At 36.2% G+C, this 25,035-nt stretch overlaps 1 protein-coding gene across 1 annotated transcript; it reads right to left on the reverse strand.

The window, feature by feature from the left end:
* Nucleotides 1–2,576: 2,576 nt before the first annotated feature.
* On the reverse strand, nt 2,577–4,693 carry LOC149140118 (putative L-gulonolactone oxidase 6). Its single transcript, XM_089449134.1, has 2 exons — nt 4,076–4,693; nt 2,577–3,711 (listed from the first exon to the last, which is right to left on the reverse strand). Exons 1-2 carry the CDS (start codon nt 4,653–4,655, stop codon nt 2,831–2,833), a joined length of 1,461 nt encoding a protein of 486 aa, XP_089305260.1. The 5' UTR covers nt 4,656–4,693; the 3' UTR covers nt 2,577–2,830.
* Between the last annotated feature and the right edge of the window lie 20,342 nt (nt 4,694–25,035).

Genomic DNA, 25,035 nt, shown 5'->3' on the forward strand with positions numbered 1-25,035 from the left:
TTGTACCTGAGTCTCCGGATTCCCAATCCAACCCAGTATTGTACCTTTCATAATAAGTTTTGAATAGAGTTCCACTGACTTTCTGTTCATTTCTAGAACCCAAACTAGGCGATTTTGCCCATGTCTCTAACCATACTAGTTCTACTTTTCTTCCTATCTTTCTCCAATCCAACCCCTTCCTCTCTAGGGTTTTCCTTTCTTGGGTTTTCCTTTCTCTTTTTTTTTTCCACTCAGAGTGGGATTTTTCCTCCCCTATCTAGGTAAAGGAGAAGGAATATCAAGACATAACTGATTTTTAACTGTCAAGCCCAAAATAAAAATTATTTTCCTTATTATTATTATCATTCTTGGGTCACTCCCCATGACTTCATCATTGCACTTTCTATTATAAAGTCTTTTAAACATAATTCAGGTTACTAACTACATACGTAAAATTGAAATGATTGTTCAGTAAATAATAAAACTTATTCACGTAACAGGGTGTTACATATTAAGCTTCCGAGAGCAAGTTTTACCTATATACATATATTAAAACTATATAAATATTAATATTAAAAAATATTAAAAATATAATATAAAATAATAATATTGATATTAAAAATTTAAAATAAAATAATGATATTTAAAAAAAAATATTTTTAAATGTGACTTTTAGAGTTTCTAGCAGGTTGAATCCGGTGAAAATATTTGTGGCCAAATCTTGATATTTGTTTAAACAAAAACCCTAGGGCACTTTGATTATGAAGAGTTCACCTATCAAACATTTCAATGAATCCTTGCCCAATTCTAGATAAATTAAATCAGAAAATAAATTGAAAAACTTTCCAAAAAGTCCCACTTAAAGACAAATTGTTTTTAAAATAAATACATTTTACCAACAAAAATATAATAAAAATAAAATATATTAGGAAACCTTAGAAACTCCATTTATTTAATTGTACTATAAAACCCAAACACCTTGCCATCTAAATATTGTCATGTTATTAATATCATTTTTTTTAGGAAAAAATAAGACAATTACATTTTGCAAATGCCTGAGTAAAAAGGAAAACCAAGAAAGATGATGTTAAAGCTCCCAAATGAACATTTCTCCAAAAACCAGAAATCCACAAAACATCTATAAAAAATTGGGCAAAGCCTACATAGCCCCAATAAATCTCCAAAAAAGACCCTAGAGAAATCAAACCCTAGGACAAGGTCCAAGGAAAAACTAAAAAGCCAAGCATCGCCACCAAAAACCGTGAAAAGGAAACTAAGAAATCCTGAAACCCCAGCAGAAGAAACTAGGGCATAGGCCATATGCAACACATTCAAAGAAAAGTCGAGAGACATGCTAGGGTCGTAACTCATAGAGGAAACAACAAAGGAAGTCGACCAAGCGATGACATGAACCATAAAACGTCCTCACCAAGGAAACACATAGGTAACAAACTGTCATAGACAGACACTCCATCACACAAACCCATGGGGACAAAGGCATAAACATTAGGTAGATAAACGCTTCAACAACAACAACCACAAGCCATATAATCCTAGCCAAGACAACTTATAAACCACCACATCTCGCACTAGTAACGCTCCACTGAAGCGGAAAAATAAAGAGGCCCAAAAGTAGGGATAAGTCGACAAAAAAGTCGTTGCACCTGAGCCCCCTCAACTCCCATCGAATGCAACAACAGAAGAGGAGGCACTCCCATCGAATACAACAACATAAAAGGAAGAACGAAACAATGACTCACACACCCTAGTTCCATCAACTCCCTTTACAAGAATAATAAATGTCTCCCTTCACAAGAATAACAGATGTAAACTACCAAGCCAGGCAGCAACTCGACTGTAGCGAACTAGAGCTTTAGTGGTGTCGTCCAACCAAAACAAAGAGAAAAGAAGACAACAATGATAAGGGTTTGTACAACCCTCTTTGACCCATGTTATTAATATAATAATAATAATAATATTTTTAAAGTCAATAACCTACTCATACAATGAAACCTCGGTCACCCCACCATCCAATTAATTACATCATAAATCAGAGCCACATCCACCATCCAAATATTGAAATACTATTCCTATTGAAAATTTAAAACAACTTAATAATATTTCATCTAACCCGCCATCGGATTAATTATACCATAAAAACCACAAAACCCCAAACCCCAAATCCAAATATTGGGATACTATTGACATTGAAATTTTGAAACAATATAATGGGAAGGATGTTGAAAGCTTATCAAGCTTATCCAAGAGTACAGTGTTAATGAGCAAAAGTGTAATAATACAAATAAACTTCATGGTTTAAATCAAATGAATATTCCGATTAATTATACCATAAAAACCCAAAAACCCCACAATCCAAATATTGGGATACTATTACATTGAAATTTTGAAACAATATAATGGGAAGGACGTTGAAAGCTTATCCAAGAGTACAGTATTAATGAGCAGAGGTGTAATAATACAAATCAACTTCATGGATTAAATCAAATGAATATTCATGAGAGGTAATAATACAAATCAACTTAATGGATTAAATCAAATGAATATTCCAATTAATTATACCATAAAAACCCAAAAAGCCCACAATCCAAATATTGGGATACTCTTGACATTGAAATTTTGAAAGAATATAATGGGAAGGATGTTGAAAGCTTATCCAAGAGTACAGTTTTAATGAGCAGAGGTAATAATACAAATCAACTTCATGGATTAAAATCAAATGAATATTATGTGCAGCACTTCATTGATCATGATTTATTAATGGATCATCAACTCAATGCCGTGATGCTTTCACTATTAGAAAGAACCAATCATAATTTTTATTAATGGATCATCAATTCAAGGCCGTGATGCAGTCAGTGGTCCTGCAGACACGAGCTCGCTTCCATATTCTTCCAGGCCTGCAGAAGTAGCCTTTATGGGGCGCACAGTGTTTATCCTCTCTGCATTTACACAGTTTCTCCAATGCACAACCGTCTTTGAAAATTTCAACTCCTTTTCCATCAATACCAAGCAATCCATCTGTCCAATTATTAGAAAACAAGCCATCTGCATCCAGTTCCCGCTTCACTTTCAGAAATTTCCCCAAATTCACAGCCCTCTTGCTGGTTCCCTGAAACAGGTACCCCCCTGACTTTCCCCAGTGGAGTGTGCCCCCATACTTCTCCACCAACATTTGCTGAATCTCTTCAAAAACATCCAAATTCCATTTTGGCGTCTCTGCGTCCCGACCTCTCAAATACTCGAATTCAAACGTGATTACATCCTCAGAATGGCCCAAATATGCCTTCGACTTTTTGACAGAGCGCATGGTGATTCCCTCCACAACCTCGAGCTCGCACAAGGCCTCTGGATTCAAATCTCGGATTCTCTTGATATCAAGAATCGCCTCTCTGACCCTGCGCAAAGGAACGTAGATCTCGTCGTCATTGCCTTTCAAGCCAGCCACACGACGATCCCACGAACAAATTGATTGATTTGCATCCAAAATGTTGCTGGGTGTGCATAAATTGGGATTGGGCTCTTGTTTATGAGAGTAATCCTGGCATCCTCCGGTTGCCTGCATATGGTTATTAAATCCTATTACGGGATACCCTGTGAAGCCTTTCAGAATATGGTTCAAGAATCCCCCACCTGAGGGTGCTCTGGCGTTCATGGCACTTTCACTCAGACTGCATAGCTGCTCGGAGTCGCGGGTTGAGTCAATCATTTCCACTGCGACATATACGCATACAGACTGTTAAATTCCACACCATACATGAAATAATAAAAAGTAAGAAAGGGAAGCTCACTGCCATCCTTATCTCATCCATATCTGATTGCAGATTTCATACAATACATTTACAGACTGTTAATGCATATTATTGGTGTTTCACTCAGAATTTCTTAATAAATTTATACTGTTCCCAAAGAATTTATACTGTGACAACCCAGAAATAACAAATACTTTTAGTCGTTGGTTAGACTGTGAGCTCCTCACCAACCTCAATGCAAATAAAGAGATAAAATTTTTGAAACACCTGGATTTCCAAAAATGAATTGCAATGACAAAAAAACTCAACCAAATCTAAATACTCACAAAAATCTCCAATCTGGTCGGCCTCTGCGACTGTTGTGGGTTGCCCAAGCTGTGACATTTTGTTCACACCGTCTCCACCAACGCTCGGACACACGCGATCCACCTCCATGAAAAGCACCTTGCGATGTGCAGGGTACCACCATGCGTCTCCAAACTCGTGCTTTCTCACAAAATCTTCTATCACGTTCTCAAACCCATCGTCATCCACCAAACTAATCGACACAGAACGCTTGAACATGGGCTGCAACTTAAACGTCACTTGCGAAATTGCTCCCAGCAACCCAAGAGACAATACAGCACCTCTGAATTTTTCCTGCTCTTCTTCTTCTGTAATGGTTATAACCTTTGCATAACCTTGTGCAGCAGAAGCAGGGACAACAATCCTCAATCCCACAACATACTCATGAATTGCACTTCCTCTCCCCATAACTCCACTCCCATGAGCTCCAGTGCTGATGGCCCCACCTGCACTTACTCCATCCCAGTATGTCATGGCTGGCAAAGCTAAACCTTCTTCTGCAGCTGCATCGATCACATTTCTCATCATCACGCCTGCGTCCACAGAAACCGTCATGGCCATCTTATCAACCTGGATTGTGGAATCATAGTCCCTGGTGCTTATGATCACCCCTTCTTCACCATCCACACACACCAGCTTTGACAAGCTGTGAGAAAAACTGCTCACAACTTTTATCTTTTTCCCCTCTTAACTGCATCTGCAACAGCATGAATGAGCTCTGTTTCTTTCTTGGGAAACACTGCATTGCCAGCCTTGCAAACGCTCAAGTCGTCCCAGATTCCCTGCTAATTGAAAATCTGACATCCTGAATTGGAGTCGGAATCGCATTCCACCGATGGAGGAGGCACGCAGGCCAAATTAATATCTACTGAGAACATTAAAAAGCCCATGCTCAGAATAATGAATTCCTGTCGAAATATTCCCATGATACTGAACCTCACAACAGCATGTAACATTATCGGTTTATACCGCAGTCTGTCGCGTATACACACTACATATCTGTGTGAGTATCTCCCTCATATATAGACTGACAGATTGATTGATTTTTGGTGACTTACATGTAATAATATTCTTTCCCATGTCAGTAATTTACATGTAAAAATAGAAATAGTCTATAAGGCGACTTTTTGAAAGCTTTTTCCGCGGGTTATTCCGGTCGAAATCCGGCAGGAATTTATTGGAATCGCAAGTTTGATAGCTAGTTTCTGCACAATGAAAGTGTCCCAAGGGTTTTCGAGGATGCTGAATCCAAATATGCAGTTAAAAAACCATTTTAACTGCAACAAATCAAGATTTAACCTCAATTTCTTCCGCAGTCTCATTATAGACAACTCCGTAAAAATATGCTTTCCATAGTCTGTGTGTACAACTATCGGGTCACTTAAGTGTTTCAAAATCATAGAAAATTTTATATTTATTTCTGATTTGGGAGTGAAATGGATCTATGTCACATTGGACCACCCTGTATGTGTAGGCATAGGTTTGGACCACCCGGTATTTGTAGAGATAGGTTTTTCAAATTCTAAATAATGTAAAAAACTTTATGTTTATTATAGGTTGTTAACGAAATTGGGTTTTATAAATTTTGTAAGAGAAATAGAATTGTGATTTCAATTTAAATAATATGGATACTAATTTGTTGTAATATTAAATATTTTTTAAGTTAATGACTTTTTACAAACTAAAAAATAAGTATATAATAAAATTATTAATTATTTAATAAATAAATAAAAAAGATATCATAAAACCTAATCATTTTAATATCTAAATTTTAACATCATAAAAATAAATATCAACATCATATTAATATTAAAAAGTATATAAATATTAACATTCGAATCTGAAATAAAATAATAATATTAATATTAAAACATAAAACCTAGTCATTTTAATATCTAAATTGTAACATCATAAAAATAAATGTCAACATCATATTAATATTAAAAAGTATATAAATATTAACATTCGAATCTGAAATAAAATAATAATATTAATATTAAAAATTAAAATAAAATATTAATATTTTTATGTAAAATCATTTACTAATAACGCAAAAATTAAATATATTAGAAACTCTATTAACCCCACCCTCCAATTAATTATACCATAAAACCCGAGCTACCCCACTAAAAATATTTATTTATGAAGTCAATGACCTTTTACAAACTAAAAAAATAAGTACATATTGAAGTCAATGACCTTTTACTAATAATATTTATTTTTGAAGTCAATGACCTTTTACAAACTAAAAAGATAAGTACATAATAAAATTATTAATTATTTAATAAATAAATAAAAAAATATCATAAAACCTAGTAATTTTAATATCTAAATTTTAACATCATAAAAATAAATATCATCATCATATTAATATTAAAAAGTATACAAATATTAACATTCGAATCTGAAATAAAATAATAATATTAATATTAAAAATTAAATTAAAATATTAATATTTTTATGTAAAATCATTTACTAATAACACAAAAATTAAATATATTAGAAACTCTATTAACCCCACCCTCCAATTAATTGTACCATAAAACCCGAGCTACACCACTAATAATATTTATTTTTGAAGTCAATGACCATTTACAAACTAAAAAAATAAGTACATATTGAAGTCAATGACCTTTTACAAACTAAAAAAATAAGTACATAATAAAACCTCAGCCACCCCACCATCCAATTAATTACATCATAAAACTCAGCCACCCCCACCATCCAAATATATATATTTTATTTTTTATTTTTTATTTTTTTTTTGAATAAGATTAATCTATTAACAAAAAGAGAGTAAAATTACAGCGAGACCGAAGTCAAAACATTGCCCTGAGGAGAGGCCAAGATGTCAAGATAAACATAGTATGAGGCTGCCCCATATCAGGGAGCTCAATCTTGGACCGTTTACTGAGTTTACAAAATTTAAAAAAGAGCTGAAATTCCATATACCCATTTGAACCAAAACATGCCCAGTAGTATGAGTCGCCAGTCGAGCTATCATGATAAACAATAAGCAAGCTAAACATCAGGAGGTTCTTCAACAATCCAGCACCAACCTGCCTCAGGCACGTCCTCGTCCAGAGCAGCTGCTGGGTTGGATGGACCAGGGTCGGCCGGCTCCATTACCACAGTCGGAGCGCTGCTAGCTGGAGCAGTAGGAACCTGCAAAGACGCGCTACCAATCCCCAACTAGATGCTCGAAGCCGGAATAGGAACAGATCCCCGGCCTTCCTAGTGTGAACTAGGCTCTCCCTCTTGGGCTTCCTCATGAAAAACCACCGAGATTTGTGCGGTGATCCTTGGACGGTTCAAAGCGCTACAAAAGGTGAAGAGCGCGGAGCCATACGAGGGGCGCCCTCTTCCACTTCGAGTGCGTGGATAATGCCCAACAGAGAAATCGCTTGAAGGGGCAGGCGACTCGATGGACGAGCTGGAAGGCAACCGCCTGAGCTGACCTTGCCATCAGTGAGGTAGGGCAGCAATGATGACCAAACCAGCAGAAATCGAAACAGTAAAGACCAGGCCCTCGGAAATCAAGAATACGATAGTTTGCAAGCCTGGAGCCTGGGTTAAAAAACAGCAGGTAGACGAAAGAAGCTCTACCGTAGATTTGGAGCCTGGATTCAGAGCCGCCTCCCCATTCAAACCACCAGAAGCAGCAGGGAGGATGAGAACCACAAAAGTGATGCAGACATCCGAGCTCCGTCCAAACTTTGGATAGTTCTGCAGGTGAATCGATGCAATTTGCTTCCCCTGCATCTCATAACTGAACCTTATAATATCAATCGCCTTCAGGCATCGAGATTCATCCATCATAACTGTTGCAATGAATTGAGTCGAGCCAGAGCGTGCAGGCGCATAAACCAGGGTGCCGGACAGGGATGGAGTTTCAGAACCGTTTGACAGCGAGTAGATGAACTCTGCGTGAACCATATTCCAAGAGCTATCATTTATAAGTTTATTCATTATATTGTACTGGGTGGGAAGATGTCGTACCTCCTCACGCCATCTCTGTCCCATCCCAGGTGATAGCTGTTTAAACACCCACATCCGGCGCACCATCCAAGTATTGAAAGATTGTTGATATTGAAAATTTAAAACAACTTACCAATATTTCAGCAACCCCACCATACAATTAATTACACCATAAAAACCCAACAACCCTAGCATCAAAATCTTAAGATACTATTGATGTTGAAAATGTGAAACCATATAATAATATTTTTAAAGTTGAAAGCCATGTCTCCTAGGGTGACACCCCAACTACCTCATTATCCAAAAGACATCAGTGATATCGGAAGTTTAACGCATCAACGTGATATTTTTTAAGTTGGAAAGCTTTTCATGCTTACTCCTTTGAATTATAAACAAATGGAGATACTAAAAATAATTCTCTAAATTATTATATAATAAAGATAATAAAACTAAATTAATTTTTTTTATTTAAATTATTTATTAATTTCATCATGAAGTAAATTCTTAACATTAATGAAATACTTATTTTTATTACCCTATAATACATAAATATATAATCAAATATTTATTTTATTTTGTAATATATAATTATGTAATAAAATACTTATTTTTATTATTTTATAATATATCAATATGTAAATTATTTTGATTATTTATGTTTTTAAAGTAGATTTTCTTCATCCTTGATGGGGTGACAACTCGAATGAACATTTGGCATAAGGGTGGTCCTCAAGTTTCTCTCTTCCTCCACGTGGTCTTTAATGGTTGTTAGTAAATGTAGTCCTTGCAGTCCCTTCACACGTGTGAATATCTCTCCAACATCTCCAACAGTTAAATCATCGGGCATGCATTCATCCTTCTCCAGTTTGAAATTATGGGAGATGAATTTAGGTCAGGCAGAGGATTGCAAAGCGAGAGCCAAGATCCATGGAGACTCATCAGGGCCATGGCCTTGGATGAGAGGTGACGTGGAAGCCTGATCTACTTTGGCTCATTGTGTATTCAATCTTCAAGCTTGCACTTGGGATCAGGGAACCTCTGTGGATGGCATGTTGTTTTGGCTCCCTACCTCCGTTTCAGTTTCCTGTCATCGACATTCTAGACGTTGGAGGTTCCTGAACCCCCCCTCTATTATATGGGAAAAGGCATTTGTGGTCTTATTTTTGTTCAATTTCTTTACTTCTAGTTTCAGGCAGAAGTCTCAATTGTCGCTTGTTTGGGTTCCTCCCACATCTAGGTCTATGCTGGAAGCTTCCTCTGGCTTTTATGTGTGTCGGGGTTGGGTTACGTGGGTCTTTAGTCAAATTTATGTTCTGTTTGGAATCCCTCTCAGGGCGAGTCTCAAGGCTTGTGTCCATTCTACCATCAGGGGAAGTGTCTTTTGTTTCCAAGAGTTGCATACGCCAAGCTCCCCATGCCTCACCAACGGGGTCATCCTCGTTGCGAGGGATATCAACATGTTCACGTGGGGTGTCCTGTGTCAAGTCACATTTCGTCGTCTGGTGATCAGGTGCTCAGTATTTAGCTCAAAAATCAGAGTTCTCAAAATGGTTCAAAACCCGAACAATCGTGCCTGTCTCAGAAAAAAGATCCTAACACAACTCGTTTTTTTTAGAACCGAGTTCGTATGAGAAAGTTATTGTGTTCTGATCGCTTTGCTAAATAGGTGAATTTGCAAAAAAAATGCTGAGTCATTGCACAGTGAGCAATCTGTACTGTCGACATGGAAAGTGACTAGGCATTGTCAACGGTGGTCAACGATGAATCACAGGTGGAAAAGTGTCTTCATTTCATTGGGCTATACAGGTGGTGTGTTGGCGCAATCTAATTGGTTTATTTATGGACCAATGGAAGAATGCCACATGGCAAGCCTGTAGGTTGCCATGTGGCACCTCCTAAAAGCCTTGGCAATTGACACAATGGAGAAAAATATTATGGTGGATGTCGGGGTCGTACACGCAACCTCTGGCATACGTCCACATATCTTAATGCCTTTGCTACCACCGTCGTTCTTACCATGTATGATCTCTGCATTTATTTAAAATGTAACAGTTGTGAGTTGGGCGGTTAAGGTACGGCCAGCCCGCTTGCCAGCCCTCTCCCATGTGAACACATTTTTGGTTAACCGCAAACAGTTACAGTCTACTTCAGCAGACAATTCAACAACCATCACGACAACGGTCTTCACCTGTGAATGTGACTGTTGTTACATCAAACGACCAGTGCGGCGGACAATTCACCATACTTCGCAATGATTAGTTGTCTCAATATGTGAACACAATGAATGTAACCTTAAATGGTTAATCACTCCGATGGTTCTAACATACCATTACTCCAAACGGTTAGCATGTGACCACTACACCGAAACCATCGGGGTTTTGGTTAACATTAATCATGGGATTAAGGATAATCCAGGTTTAAAGCAATTAAGCATAATTTAACCTTAATTAACTCTGAGTTTAGTCTGGTGGAGGTTTTGATGGTGCCCCAAAATTTGGGTTTGCCTCTAAGTTTAGCACGCTAACTAGAGTCATTCCAGATTTAGCAGAACTTTTCTAGGAAAAGACTGACTAAGTCATAGAGAAGGCAATTTTTGACCAAATTGAGCTTAAGAAGAGGTGTTCTTGGCTAATTTGGACATTCTGAACACATTGGTGCAGGTATCGGGAGCCATAGAGCTTTGTAAAACAACATTTTTCCACATTGAGCTAATACAGAGGCCCAAGCCATGGAAGCTGGACCAAGGAGATGTAGCCTAGGAGTGGTGAACTCATTCATCAAAACACTGTGTTAAAGTGTCTTTTTGATGGTTTTCTGTAATTTGAATGTCTGTTATTCAGTATTTGTGTTTGAAGCTACTTTTCTCATGAATTTCATTTTAAAATTAAGGAAATTTACCTAATTGTATGCAAAAGCAGCTAAGGAAACCCCAGTACAAGAACCAATAAGCAAGCATATGTTTAAAAATTTGTAAATAGTATTAGCACAACATAAACTAACAATAAAAAACAGATCAAGTTGGTATCAGAGCAAAGGTTGAATTTCTTGATTGCTTGAGTTTTTGGAATTAGCGTTTTAATGGTTGCAAAATTGTGATGCTTACAAGGTTAAACTTGTAGAAAGGAGAAGGGAACCTATTGGTAGAAACTCTTGAGGTAATGCCCAGAAGAAGGAGAGCCACAAGGCCACAATCTCCACCACCCAAAGTTCCAAATCTAGCTACACTTGAAACTCCTCAAGTTTTTCCTTCAACTAAGATTGAAGATGTACAAGCAGTACCAATTTCTGAGCCTGAATCCACAGCCATTATGTTGGAGAAAGAGAGCCTGAAGATCCTTCTTCAGAAGAGGAAGAATTCAAGAAACATTTCTTCACTTTAATTGAGATGGTTAAATTCCTCTATGAATAAAGGAACACTATAATGGTTGTAGAGAGTTCTAAACCTCCACATGGAGAAGGAAGCTCAGAGGACAAAAGAGATGAGAAGAAGGATTCCAAAGGGAATGGTGGAAATCCACCTTCGTCTCCACCCTCCTCATCATCTTCCTCATCCTCTTCATCATCTCACATAACATCATCTTCCTCTACCACCATTGAAATTTCCCATACTCATTCACAAACTCCAAAGGGAAAGACTCCCTTACTTAAATTGGATATAAAATTTGAACTTCCCATGTACAATGGAGAGGTGAATGCAGAAAAGTTGGACAATTGGATTCGATAGTTGGAGGCATACTGTAGAATTCAGAACCTTCAAGAAGATGACATAAATATCCAGTTGACTTCACTGAGGCTAGAAGGAGATGCATTAGCTTGGTTAGAAGCAAAGACTCAATAGGAAATGTGAATCCATCGTAAGATATCCATTACTTGGGTTAAATTTGTTTCTACAATTAAAAGACAGTTTTATCCTTTAGCCTATATGAAAAAAGCCATTATGAGTTGGCAGAATTTTAGGCAGCTTAAAGGCCAAAGAGCCCAAGATTATACATAGGAGTTTAGGAAAAGGGATTTGTTTTTAGGAGTAAATTTGAATTCCCAAGATACACTGCTGAAATATATTGGGGGTTTACATTCCTATTTGAAACATACTATCCTTATGTTCAATACAAACAATTTAGATGAGGTATGCATGCAAGCCACGTACCTTGAATCTAGAGGAAAGAACATTTAGGAAGAGGTGTAGTAAGAGGAAGCCATTCAAGGGGAAGGAGAAAGAGAAGGGTGGAAAATGGAAGGGAAAGAAAATCACAAGTGTGAAGAAATAAGGGGAGAAAATCACATGCAAACATTGTTCCAAAGAGGGGCATGATGAAGCCCACTACTGGAAATTGTATCCCGAATTAAGGCCTAAGAAACAAAACCTACTGGGAATGTTAAGAGGTTATCACTTGGGAAAGTTGTGTATCAAAAACCAACTGGGAAAGAAACAATTGAGAGGCTATTAATAACCGACTGGGAAAGAAACAATTGAGAGGCTATCAAAAACCGACTGGGAAGCAGTGTGGCAACTTTTGGTCAAACCGCACAGCCAGATCATGACCTTGAACTGCTCCTTATCAGTACAAAGAATGCTGCCACCTTTACATGATGCAATATTTGCAGGGAAATTGAGAACACAATTTGGGATGCCCCCATAAGTTAGGCCAATGTCTAAAATTTGTGAGTTGAGAGGAAAAGCTGGCAGCGGTGATTCATCGAGAAAAACCTAAGTCATTTTTGAGCAGTTTTATTTTTGGAATGTTGGATACTAGGAATGAGGAAGGTTGTTTGAAACCTCCTCATAGATATTTTGTATGATTTATTTTTACTTAATTGGAATAATATTTAAACCCTTCTCATGCATTTAGAGAACAGTCCCGAATTTTGTTAATCACATTTACAAAGAATGCACTATCGTAAGTTTGTAGCTGCCTTGATGAAATCATGGAACATGGTATTTTCAATTACATATCTTTTTGTTGATCACTATTGATGCACTATTGTATTCTTTGAGATACTCATTGGTAGAAGATTGAATGTGGCCTATTGTCACTGGTTAGATGAGCAGAACTGAATACACATCTGGTACTATTATCATGTTTGCTTAATCTTTGTTCTAGCATTAGTGATAAGTTTATCTATCATGAATTATGTATGAAATCTGTCATCTCTATTTGAAGTATCAGTTGCACTATTGTATGATATCAGAATAGAGAATGGTCTGTTTTATATATGATCATTAGATAAATTTATAATAGTCATATGACATTATTATATGAATTTATAGGATTTGAGTTATTTAATTTGGTAAATATATTATATTTATACCAACCAAAAACAAACTTTTACCTAATATTATTATAATCACTTATTATATTGACTAGTTAATTGACTAGGTCAGCCCCTGCTTATATTATTATTTTATTATTTAATTAATAAATTTGTGACTCATTCGATAATAAGTAATTTATTTTTACATAACGGTTAGTTTCTAACTAAATAATATTATTTCACTAATGGTTAGCTTTGAACGGCTAACACTATGCAGTGATGCATCCCTGCTATTTATTTTCTCAGATCGATCGATTTCTCACCTTGTCCTGAAGATGAACCACATTAGTTGGTTTGAAACGTTGACCCAATCCTTGCGATGTGATTAATCCGAAAGACTATCTCTCTTAATAATAATAATAATTTTACTTTTCTAAAGGGGTTGGTCCAATGGTGGAAAGCGATGATTTTTTCATTATTGGGAAAAGTTCAATAACTTCAATTCCCATGAGGGTTTAATCTAGAGCCATGAGGGCACCTTGAGGTAGTGGTCATACATGGGGTTGAACCCAAAGCAACCATATAAGTGGATTAAATCCCACCCCCATGTCCTCCTTTTTTAAAGCCCCCAGGGGTAGCTCGATTGTCGAATTCTTTGTAAATTTTGAGGTTTCAGGTTCAAATCACCCCTCATTAACCATGTGGGCCATGCTCCAAGTTTAAATCCACATAACTAATTGTGTGAGGGCATGTGTGGGTTTACCTAGAGGTTATAGTAATAGTGTCATAATTGACCCCATACCATGTGAATACTAACTCACTTAGTTTCCAATTCCTTTTGAAATATAAAAAAATAATAATATTTTTTATCTAAAAATAATCATATATATATATATATATATATATATATATATATATATATATATCTTTTATTATTTGTTTTGGACAATACATTATTTATAAGTTTATAAACCTTCTATCATTTTGCATAAATATGTCTCTATAATTAAAAACTAATAAAATTGAAATCATAAAAAATATATTGATATTAAAAATAAAAACTTAATATAAATTATTAAAAGATAAATTTAAAATATTATAGGGAAATTCTAAATTAAAATTTAAATGGATTATAAAAGGAATATAACTTTAAAAACCAAATATATCATATAATTAAAAACTAAACCATAAAATTAAAGTGATTAAAAAACATTGAAGTAAAATAATCCATTATTATTATTATTTTAAAGAAACAATTATGTATTTCATTAAAACATTCTGGTTTGAAGGGAAAGACTTGTACACCTCGAGTCACAAATTCTTCTGTTAATTTCCAAAAGCTCCCATAAATATTGACACAATTTAAACCATGGCTACAAATTATAGGCCTGAACTAATTTTCACCACACAATCTCCAATAAACACCTACAAACACTATATATTTACACAACATATAAAAAAAAAACCTAGATTTACTAAATCATTAAATTTCCTCCATGAAATAATTGACTTGGATTTCATTTGCTTCTGGCTCCAATTGAGACAGCGGGGAGGATTTGACTAGCAAAAATGCCTATACCAATTTCCCAATGTTAGTGTTGAATTCCCAAATCTCTGCGGCAAGAATCCTTCATCTGCTCCATTACGAGTCCCCTCATCATTGTCATCCTATGCTTGAGTCAAATTATCCACACAAAAATCAGCATTTTAGTCGCAAGTTGTAGTCTATCCAGCTTAACCTCAAGTATGCCAATTTTCTGATTTAGAAGCTTTTATTGGACCCGCACTTCAGACAGAATCATCTTAGTGTTCTTTGATACAAAAGCGATCAAAAATTCCATAACACCCACCATTTTTGTTAAATAAATGCTGACCTCGTCCTCTCCAACTCTATAATCTCACTCCATGTAATTGAGCTTGCACCGAACCTACTAACGATCTTAGAAAATTATGGCTCTAACCACAAATTCTATGCTTTCAGAGTCGAACCAACATTCTATATAAGACATCAAGCTAATTCTCCTTGATTTGAGACCTTTGTCTTCACCATTAATGTCACATCAATTCTCAGACACCATATAATCATGAAAATCTAAAGCCATAATGGAAATATTTCTATCTGAAGCAAAATTCAATATGGTCAAGGTTCTCACACATGCAATCTACATCTTGAATGTTGAAATAAATGCCTCACAAATTCTAACTAATTTATTTACCACTAATTCAGTGATTCACCTATCCATCTGTCCTTTAGCCTACAAAGTGTGACAAACACAACCCAAGTGGTTGGGAAAACTCGTCCCTTCATGTCAGGTACTGGTCACCACATTGCTAAAGGATTTATAATGATTAATAATCTTTCAAAATAGTACCTGACTGGAAGAAGCGATAAGACCTATCACCCTCTCTCAAATTTAATTCCAAGGACTGTTTGAAACAATGACATTCCAATTATATTCCTCATGGGATTTATTTTCTAAATAAGTCCCCTTCATCAATCTTTAAAACACCTTGTTCTAATAGAGCTCCTTGGTTGGCCAGAGACTCTGCCATTGTCTTGAAATTTCTCTTGACATGGAAGAGCTCAATCAAATCAAAATTTTCCATTAATAACTTAATTTGATGTTGAATAGGGGTTGAGATATGCTCTATATTCTCTTTTACTTTGTTCACCTACTGAAAAAAAATCAGTGAGTCACCTAAAACCATCAACTGACGAATCCCCCTGGAGCGATCTAGGTCCATGCCTTGTCACAAAGCCAAAAATTTGACATGGTTATTTGTAGAGACCACTAAACCCCAGGAAAATTGAATCTCCCTTTATTCATCGAGGGGGAAGATAACTCCTCCTGCTCCTACCTCCCCGACATTTCCTTTCGATGCTCCGTCAAAGAATAATAAGTAATTTCCCAAAATTTTCCTCAATTTATAAAATTCATTAGGATCCAATCTAATGGAAAGTGTTTTTTGAGCCAAGTATTTAGAACTGAATTTTCCAGCATGATGGTGTGGCTAATCCAATTTTGACCAGCCCCTTTTAGACAAAGAGAGATCTTCAAGCTCCTTCAAGTCATATCCCCTAGCTGGGATTGTCTTAAAAAAAAATTAGTTATGCTTTGGAGGTAGAGGAGATAGAATTTGGATGTTCCTCCTTGAAAATTGCATGATTTCGTGCAATCCAAATTGTTCAGCATAGATACTTCAGAAGGTCCATCTAACTCCTCATGACAACCGAAGTTGTCTTCCTCTACCATGGAATTTTGTTCTTCCAAGTATTAAACATTTCTTCCCAATTCCCAAAAATGCTTGAAAGAACTAGAAATTGCACCAGAGCCAAATTCTAGACTCCCAAAGCAAAGGAACGCCTGTGAAAGATATGGGGAAAATCTTCTTTTGCATTTTGGCGAAGCACACAATGAGAGGGACCTTTGATGTTCGATTTTTTAAATTTTTTTGCACTTAACACTTTCTCGTGCACTAACTCCCAATAGAAGAGATTTATTTTTTTCATCCCATCAGTATTCCATATTTTCCCTCATATCTAATTAGAAAGAGAATGAGGCATCTTTTGAATTAGCATGTTGTATCCTTATCTAACTGAATAGTTACAAGATTTACTGCTCTTCTAGATTCGTCAATCTAGTCATGAAGTTATTACTGTTGCATATCCCTTTAAAGATTTGATCAATAAATCCCAAGATTGTTGAAGGTTAGGAGGGATATCAGTGCAATACCATCCAATCCAATGTTTGTGGTTATCCCACTGTGATAAACCAACAAGCTTCCGAAGACCCTCATCCTCCATCTATTTTTCCAAATCCTTGAGATCATCATTGTCTTTTACTAGTTATGTAGTTGGAATAATATCCTTCCACAGGTGGATACGTGCTCCATTCCCTGTTTTCCATCCTAGATTATCTATGATAAGGGGAGATACTTCTTTGCAAAACTTCCATATCTTCAAACCCAACTCTTGCCACGTCTCATGCTCTAGCCTGAGAAGTTTGTTCGTGTGGAAATATTTCATGATAAAGGCCCATTTCCACTATTCACTAGATTTTGAGAGGATCTGCCCTATGATTTTTTCACCCAATGCCAGATTCATTAACTTAGGTTCCTTGATCGCTAATACGCTAAATGTCTTTTGTAGTCAAACACTACTCCAATTCACAAAATGAAATCAATTTTCATTGTGCTTCCCACCTCGCCATAAAAACTTCCTCAAAAGACCACTAATTTTATGTATAATACAATTTGGTGCTAACAATCTCAATCCCATATATATTGGTAGAGCAGAAAAAATTGACTTTATTAATACCACTTTCCCTACTACATTTAGCCATTATTCTCTCCATGAATTGATTCGATATCTTAATTTTTGCATTACTTCCTCCCACTCTTCTGGATTAGATGCACCTAAAGAGATTGAAATTCCTTAATATTTGAAGGCATTCCAATTTGGAATTGTTGGGAATTCAAATATTCTTGAAATCTCAGGTATTCTTGATTCAACACAGTTCCCTCCATATGCATGACACTTCATTTTGTTACCCATTCCTCCTGACAAAGAAAAGTAGGAGTCCAAAATCTTTTTGAACCTTGTTGCAATTATCGTCGATTCTCCCTTTAGTAATAGTGTGTCATTAAAAAACTTAGAATGATTCGCTCCCTTTACATTATCATGTGTTATGCTTAACCATACTAGTTTACCATCCTGTCTAGGTTGCTCCAAATTTTGACTTAAACTTTCAGCCATAACAATGTAGAGAAGAGGGGACAAAGGAAAGCCTTCCCTTAACCTTCTGGAAGCTATAAAGAAAGGAGTAGGCTGACCATTTACCAACGATGTTATCCATGGATAACTAATGCAAGCTTTGATCCATTTGATAAAATCGTTACTAAATCCCAACTTCTCAAGCATTAGATATAGGAAAGAGTGCCTTACTTAATCAAAGGCATTTTCTGTGTCTAATTTGACCACCATTATCAACTCACCCACTTCCTTACTTAAATGGATCACCTCCTAAACTAGAATAATATTATCCATGATTCGTCTTTGTTGCATAAATCCCTCTTGATTCTCAAAGATAAACTTTGGAAGCAAATTCTTCAATCTAAATGTTATGATTTTGTAAGGATTTTATATGCATAATTATAAAGAGACATGGGAGAAATATGGAAAAGTTTGTTGGATTTAATTCTTAAAGGATAAGAGCCATGAAAGGGGAATTTGTGGAGCCACCCAAATTTTCTTTACTCTCGTGTTATTCAACATCTGCAAATCATTTTTTATCAGAATCCAAAATGTCCTAATGAAACTAATAATAAATCCATATGGGTTGGGAGCCTTGTCTGGATCCAAATTCCAAATTGCTTCCAATACCTCCACTTCATTTATTTTCCTAACAAGGGACTTATTCACCGAAGCCGAAACTACAAATGGTATGCAATGAAGAAAACCTTGAGCCAAAGCCAAGTCAACCTCTCAATCTTCTTGATAGAGAGGTTGAAAGTGGTGAAAATCTTCTTGTTTCAGCTCTTCAAAAGATGTAATTTTTGTCCTGCCTTCAAGAGTTATCTCTTTAACGTTATTCCTTAGTTCTTTATCTTTTTCTTGCTTATGGAATTAGGATTTATTTTGATCACCATCTTGAAGCCATAAAATTCATGATTTTGTATGCCATAATTCTTCCTCTTCTTTGATGACCGCAACAATTTGTTTTGTTAACTCCCTCTACCAAAGTGCGATAGTTCTACTTTATTTTGTTCAATTATACTTTGATGTTCTAGTTGTTGAACCAATTCCTTGCGTCTCTATCTCGGAGTTTGATACTTATGTTTAAGCCGATGCATTGGGGCCTACTTAACATATTTTAATTTGAGCTCCCATACATAAGTCATTGACCTAGTCATTGAGGCTGCCCAAGCTTGTCGGATGAGATCTAGTACTCCTTCATTTAACCATATTGGATTATATCTAAAAGGTATGGGGCCCAAATTTTCCATTTGATCAAGAGATAAAGAAATTGTGCAATGATCCAACTCACCTTGGGTCTTAATAGAGGAGGAACATTCTAGCCCTTTCCTTAACCAACTACTGTGGGATGATTCAACATCTTTGGAGTAAAAAAAATAACTATTTTTTCAACTCATATTTTCAACTTATATCCCTACGGTTTTACTCAATTTTCAAGCAAAAGCACTCATTAGATGCAAATTTAATTCCTCATCTAGGGAGCCCCTATGTTGCATACCTTCAATGGACCCTCCTACACAAAAAATGAGAAATACATGAAAATGTGATTACAATCATGTTTTTTCATCTAGCAGGGTCCATCGAAAGTATGCAACATGGGTACTCCTTGGATGCATTATTAAATTATGCATCTAACGAGTGCTCCCACTCAGAATTCGAGTAAAATTGCAAGGAGATAGTTGAAAATACGAGTTGAAAACATAGTTTTTTTTTGTTTTCCCTCCAAAAATTGATGAGGTAACCTAACCTTATTTTATTATTTCCCTTATTATTTTATAATATTCCTTAGGAGACCCATTTTAGACCTCAAAATTTCTCAAATGTATCCTTCCTTTTCAAGATGACTGTTAGCTAATATTGTGAATTCATATTATCTATTAAATTAAAATACACATTAGATAAATACATATCAAGTCCTTTTGATGCTCCTTATGAGTCTTGGGTTAATCCAACACAAACTTTCTAGAAGGATTGAGTTGCCTTATTAACATCCTTTTCTTCAAGCTTTGCCTCATGTAATAGGAGTATCCAAGGATTTTCTTGCTACACTAGATCTTGGATCGCCTAGGTCTTAATGGGGTGACCTAGACCTCTTACATTCCATGATAAGACTATCATTTGTGAGGAGGGTTTTGAGAAGAACCTCCTGCTTTTTCTAGAATTTTCGCACCTTTAGGGCCTTTCATTTTGAGAATATATGATATTACCAATTGATTTCCCATTTTACTATTGTGCTCTTCTTCTCTCCCAGATCAACTTTTGTTGAGGTCTTCCTTACTTCTTCTTACTACTTTTTGTCTTGTGACTGTTGCCATCGTCTGCCAAGTTTAGTGTATGCGCCATATTTCTGGTTATTATTCTCGTAGCGTGAGGACCTCCTTTAGCATTCCCAGATCTAGGAGTAGAGATCTCATTTATCAAAGGAGTTAGATGAGAGACTTTAGGAGCCGACTTCAATTGAGGAGGATCTACATGTCCTTCGTTTTTCAGGGTCTTCCTCATCCTCATTTAATTCCCCTTCTTTGTGCTCTTCAAGAATTAGCTCTTCAATTTGTGGTCCCTTGTTTTGATTAGGCTTAGGGATTCCTTGATCATTTTCTGGGATATCTTATAGGGTATAAATGGATTAGATGATGTATAGGCCCCATTTTTATTTTGCATAGGTTGTTGCTTGTTCCCATTAGGTTTTCCTTTATTGCCTCCTCTTTTTTGCACCTGCCATTGCTCTCCTTGATTTGTTGGCGGGTCTAGCCCCTTTCCAGAAGGAGATTTTCGGTAGTCTCTTACAAAATGGGCATACTCGTGGCAGTAACAACACTTGAATGGAATTTGTTCATAGTCTAAAGTTTGATAGTGAGTCCATCCTCCAAGGGTGATATTAATTTATGAAGGCAGCCACTTTTGAGGATCTACTTCCACACATATCTTATCACAAGAAAACTGAGAGCCCTTTGGCTCAGCTCTGTCCAGATAACGCCTAACTCGATTTCCTATAGCTCTTAAAAAGTCATCGCTCTAACATGAAAGAGGGAGTCGGGGAAGTTTAACCCAAACATGGATCACTTTTGGGATATTTTCATCCGGGTTAAAATCCAATATCCACTGGTTCAAATACATACCCCTAGATCTAGAAAAGTATGGACCATTCTATAATATTACATCCCTATCTTCCTTAAATTCGAAGAGAAAAGCAAAGAAGTCGAACGCATGCATAAAATCTGATATTCCCCTTCATCTTTGATCTCCAAGTTTGCTCGATCTAGGTTTTCATTGAATGAGGAGATGGCCACATCCCCGTAAATTTACCAATAAGGGCATGCTTTGAGAAGGCTAATGATGTTCTAATCGCTCCCAAAGGGAGGGCCACTTAGGGAATTGATTCATACTTTTTAATGAATTTAGCCTGTGAAAATTTGCTTCTAGGGTGATTTGAGAGAGCAACCACCAATGCTTGGAAGGTTGCGGCTTCATCAGTGGGAGGAGGAGGGGGAGGAGCCCCCTCTTGGGACACCATCGCGAGACGAGAATCATATCAAGAGGTGTGGGTTAGGGTTTCTGCAAAGTGATTATCGTTATTCATTATATCTTTTAAAAGGATGTTAATCAAAATAATCCATTGTTATTGAGAAGTAATTAAAATATATTTAATTGCATTTCCCTCAACCATCCATCAAATATATTTTAATTACTTTGCAACAATAAAGGATTATTTTACCTTAGGCTTTTTAATTACTTTAAAATTTGATTGATTAGTTTTTTAGGTTATTTTCATTTTTATGATAAATTTTAATTGTGCCCAGTATTGAAGAGACGTTGTAAGGTTAAGTTATGTTATGTTTATGTAAAAAAAATAAAAATAAAAAATTAGTAATTATAATTATTAATTAAAACATTTTGACAAGGTGAGTGAAAAGAGATTTGATCACTCTTAGGGCTTGGTAGATAGGGAGATAAGATGTTCCATCAACCATTCATTAGATATATTTTAATTACTCTTATATAATAATGGATTATTCTACCTTAGTTTTTGCCCCAAGAGCCTAATATGGTAGAGATGTTGTAACATAATGTTTAACATTATGACCAAGTCAAACTACATAAAAATAAAATAAAAAGATTAATATAATGTAATGTAAACATTTTAACTCGTAAAAAAATTTAACAAAATAAAAATAACCCTGTAAAATAAAATAATAATAAAAATAAAAATGACCCATGGTATTAATCCACCGTATTGAGAATCCATGGTATTGACCTATGGTATTCATGTGGAATATAGCCTATTCAAAGGGGGAAATTAAAAAAACCTAGATCCATCTTAACTCTGAATCTACTATAGAGAAGGATAAAATCTCTTGAGATGCAAACTTCTTTTAGAGTGAAAAGAGATTTGATCCCTAGTGCTTGGTAGATCTAGAGTTAAGATGGATCTAGGATTCTACTTACTTGAATTTTATGGTTCATTGGCTTTCTAATTTTAATTTTCTAGTACAACCACATTAAAAATATTAATTTGGTTGATAGCGCTGAAGACTTCATAAATATAACAAAAAAACTATTCTTACCAATGCATACATTTACCTGATTAACCATGTATAAAAAGATTATGGATCAACTTTAACTTGAGAAAAAAAAGGAATTACACATCATGTTGTAAAATAGACCATTTTGCTAAATAAAATTTGCTTATATATAAATGAATGTTATAAATAATAATGAGAAACTTATCATGGAGGAACTTATTAGAATTGAAATAATCTCAAATCCCTAGGAATTTGGTGGGTGAGGAGCCACTTGGAACCAATCTAATTTTTTCAATTTATTAAAAGTAATGAACCATTTTGCTAAATAAAATTTGATTATATAATAATGAATGTTATGAATAATAATGAGGAACTTATCATGGAGGAGTTTATTAGAATTGACATAATCTCAAATCTCTATTAAATTGGTGGCTACTTGACACAAATATAATTTTTTAAATTTATTAAAAGTCTACTCAACCTACAAAACTCTATAACACACTACAACCCTTGATAAACAATAATTCTAAGCATATGCTCAGCATATTCCCTTGAGTATCGATATAGGTTGTCAATTAAAAAAAAATCAACATATCCTCATCCACCTTAAGTTCTAACTTATAGACGAAATAGACTTTTCCACCGAAATCGCTAAAACAATTTCAAGAAAGAATGTATTTTTTGTTGTTTAAAATGCATTTTTGAATGCATAAATAGATTCAACACCCTGGAAAACCTCTAAGGCACTCGAATTCTAAAAATTAAACAACTTAAACTCAAGTTTTTAAAAATCTCCATTAAATTTTAATTAAAATTAATGAATTTCATCTATAAATTAAATTACACCTTATATATTAAAATAATTATATAAAATAAAAAAATATATTATAATAATATTAATATATGATATTCCCGGATCTGGGTGTTTGAATGTGGTACAGGTACGTGGGTAGCAGAATGGGGGGGCGCGTGGCTCATCTCCACCGCCTCTCAGCCTCTCACAGAACCGGTCTTTATTTCCCCTGAGCTCAAATTTAATGTTGCTTTAATGCAGCCTGTCCCTCCTCTCTGGCCTGTTTATTTCTTAATCATGGCGCCCTTAGCTCGTCTCATTTGCGTTCCTCCTTTGCGCTCAAGTCCCTCCTTTGCAGCTATAGAGATTCGTTCTTGAACCATCCTGGGGATCGATTGGGCTCTGGTTCAATGGGTGAATTTCTGGCTGGGGCTTCAAGTTTTTCACTGCCACACCTGCAAATTCGCTAGCTACTTGTCCTCTGCTCTCCCATCCGCCCATCTGGGTGTTGAAGCCAAGCTAGTTCTAATCCTTTTCTGCCTCCTTAGTTTAGCAGGTTGCCCGGATCTTCCTATTCTTCCGGTTATGCCAAAACTTCGCCAGAGGATGAGCTGCAGGAGAGGCAGCTCCCGAGGGCAAACAGGCTGCCAGGCCTCCTCCTCCACGACGGATTCCTCGACTTTTTGTTTGTATTTCCGCATGGACCGGTATCCGGCTACAAGGAGTGGTCGGGGAAGGGGTAGAGGATAGCACAATTTGGCAGCGAGCTCCTTCAATTCTACTACAAATTCCGCTCGGCTACAATGCCCCTGCACTCATGGAAATTTCTCCTTCATGGCCTCTTTTACCATACAGCTTAGCGAGATTAATGCTAGTCAGGAAGTCGTTTCCCTTGGGGTGACTAAGGAAATGTTGGCAGAAGACAGATATGGCACCATTCAGATGAACTACGAGCAGAGCAAGGCCTCAGGCTCGGGCAAAGGCATGGCATCCCAGATTATGAATGATCAGGCGGGCTCGAGTGTCCCTATCGGTGGTGGCTCTACAAGCAAAGAGGGCCGCCCATCTGAGGACGAAGATGACTACAAATATGGATGCCGCATCATCGAAAAGCAGCCCTCCACTTCTCATGACGTTTAAACAGGTTTGCGCTCTATGGTTTTTTGGAATTCAGTATGCTCGAGGATATTCACTTATCACCTACTTGACCGTCATGATAAGTGCACCAGCTCTAATCGTCGGTTTCCCCTGCAAGAGGAGCACTCTGCTAGCCTATGGTTTTTGGTCTCGGTTGCAGTCTCAGTTGCTTCTGAAGTTTGTACTCAATTTTTGTTCTCAGTTGCCATGGTCTAATCATCCTGTTACGAATTTTGTATGCCTCTGTTTAAATTTTAGTTCCAAGCACAACAATGGGGCTTTTTGTTTTTTTGGTAATAGTCATGGTCAGGTTCCTTGCGGTCCTTCAGGGCAATAGTCAGCAGGGTATTTTTTGAGTTTTGATCAGCTATGCTTTGTAAACATGCTGCATCTTTGGGCTAGCTTTCTCGAGGCCATGGCCTCGGTGTAAAAAAAATTTGTATCAGTAATAAGAATAGACAAATTCAGAAAAGAAAAATAAAATAAAAATAAAAATAAAAA

This window comes from Pinus tabuliformis, chromosome X (genome assembly GCF_031772625.1).
Source record: "Pinus tabuliformis cultivar Carrire ecotype Pingquan chromosome X, CPIR1, whole genome shotgun sequence".
Taxonomy (NCBI): domain Eukaryota; kingdom Viridiplantae; phylum Streptophyta; class Pinopsida; order Pinales; family Pinaceae; genus Pinus; species Pinus tabuliformis.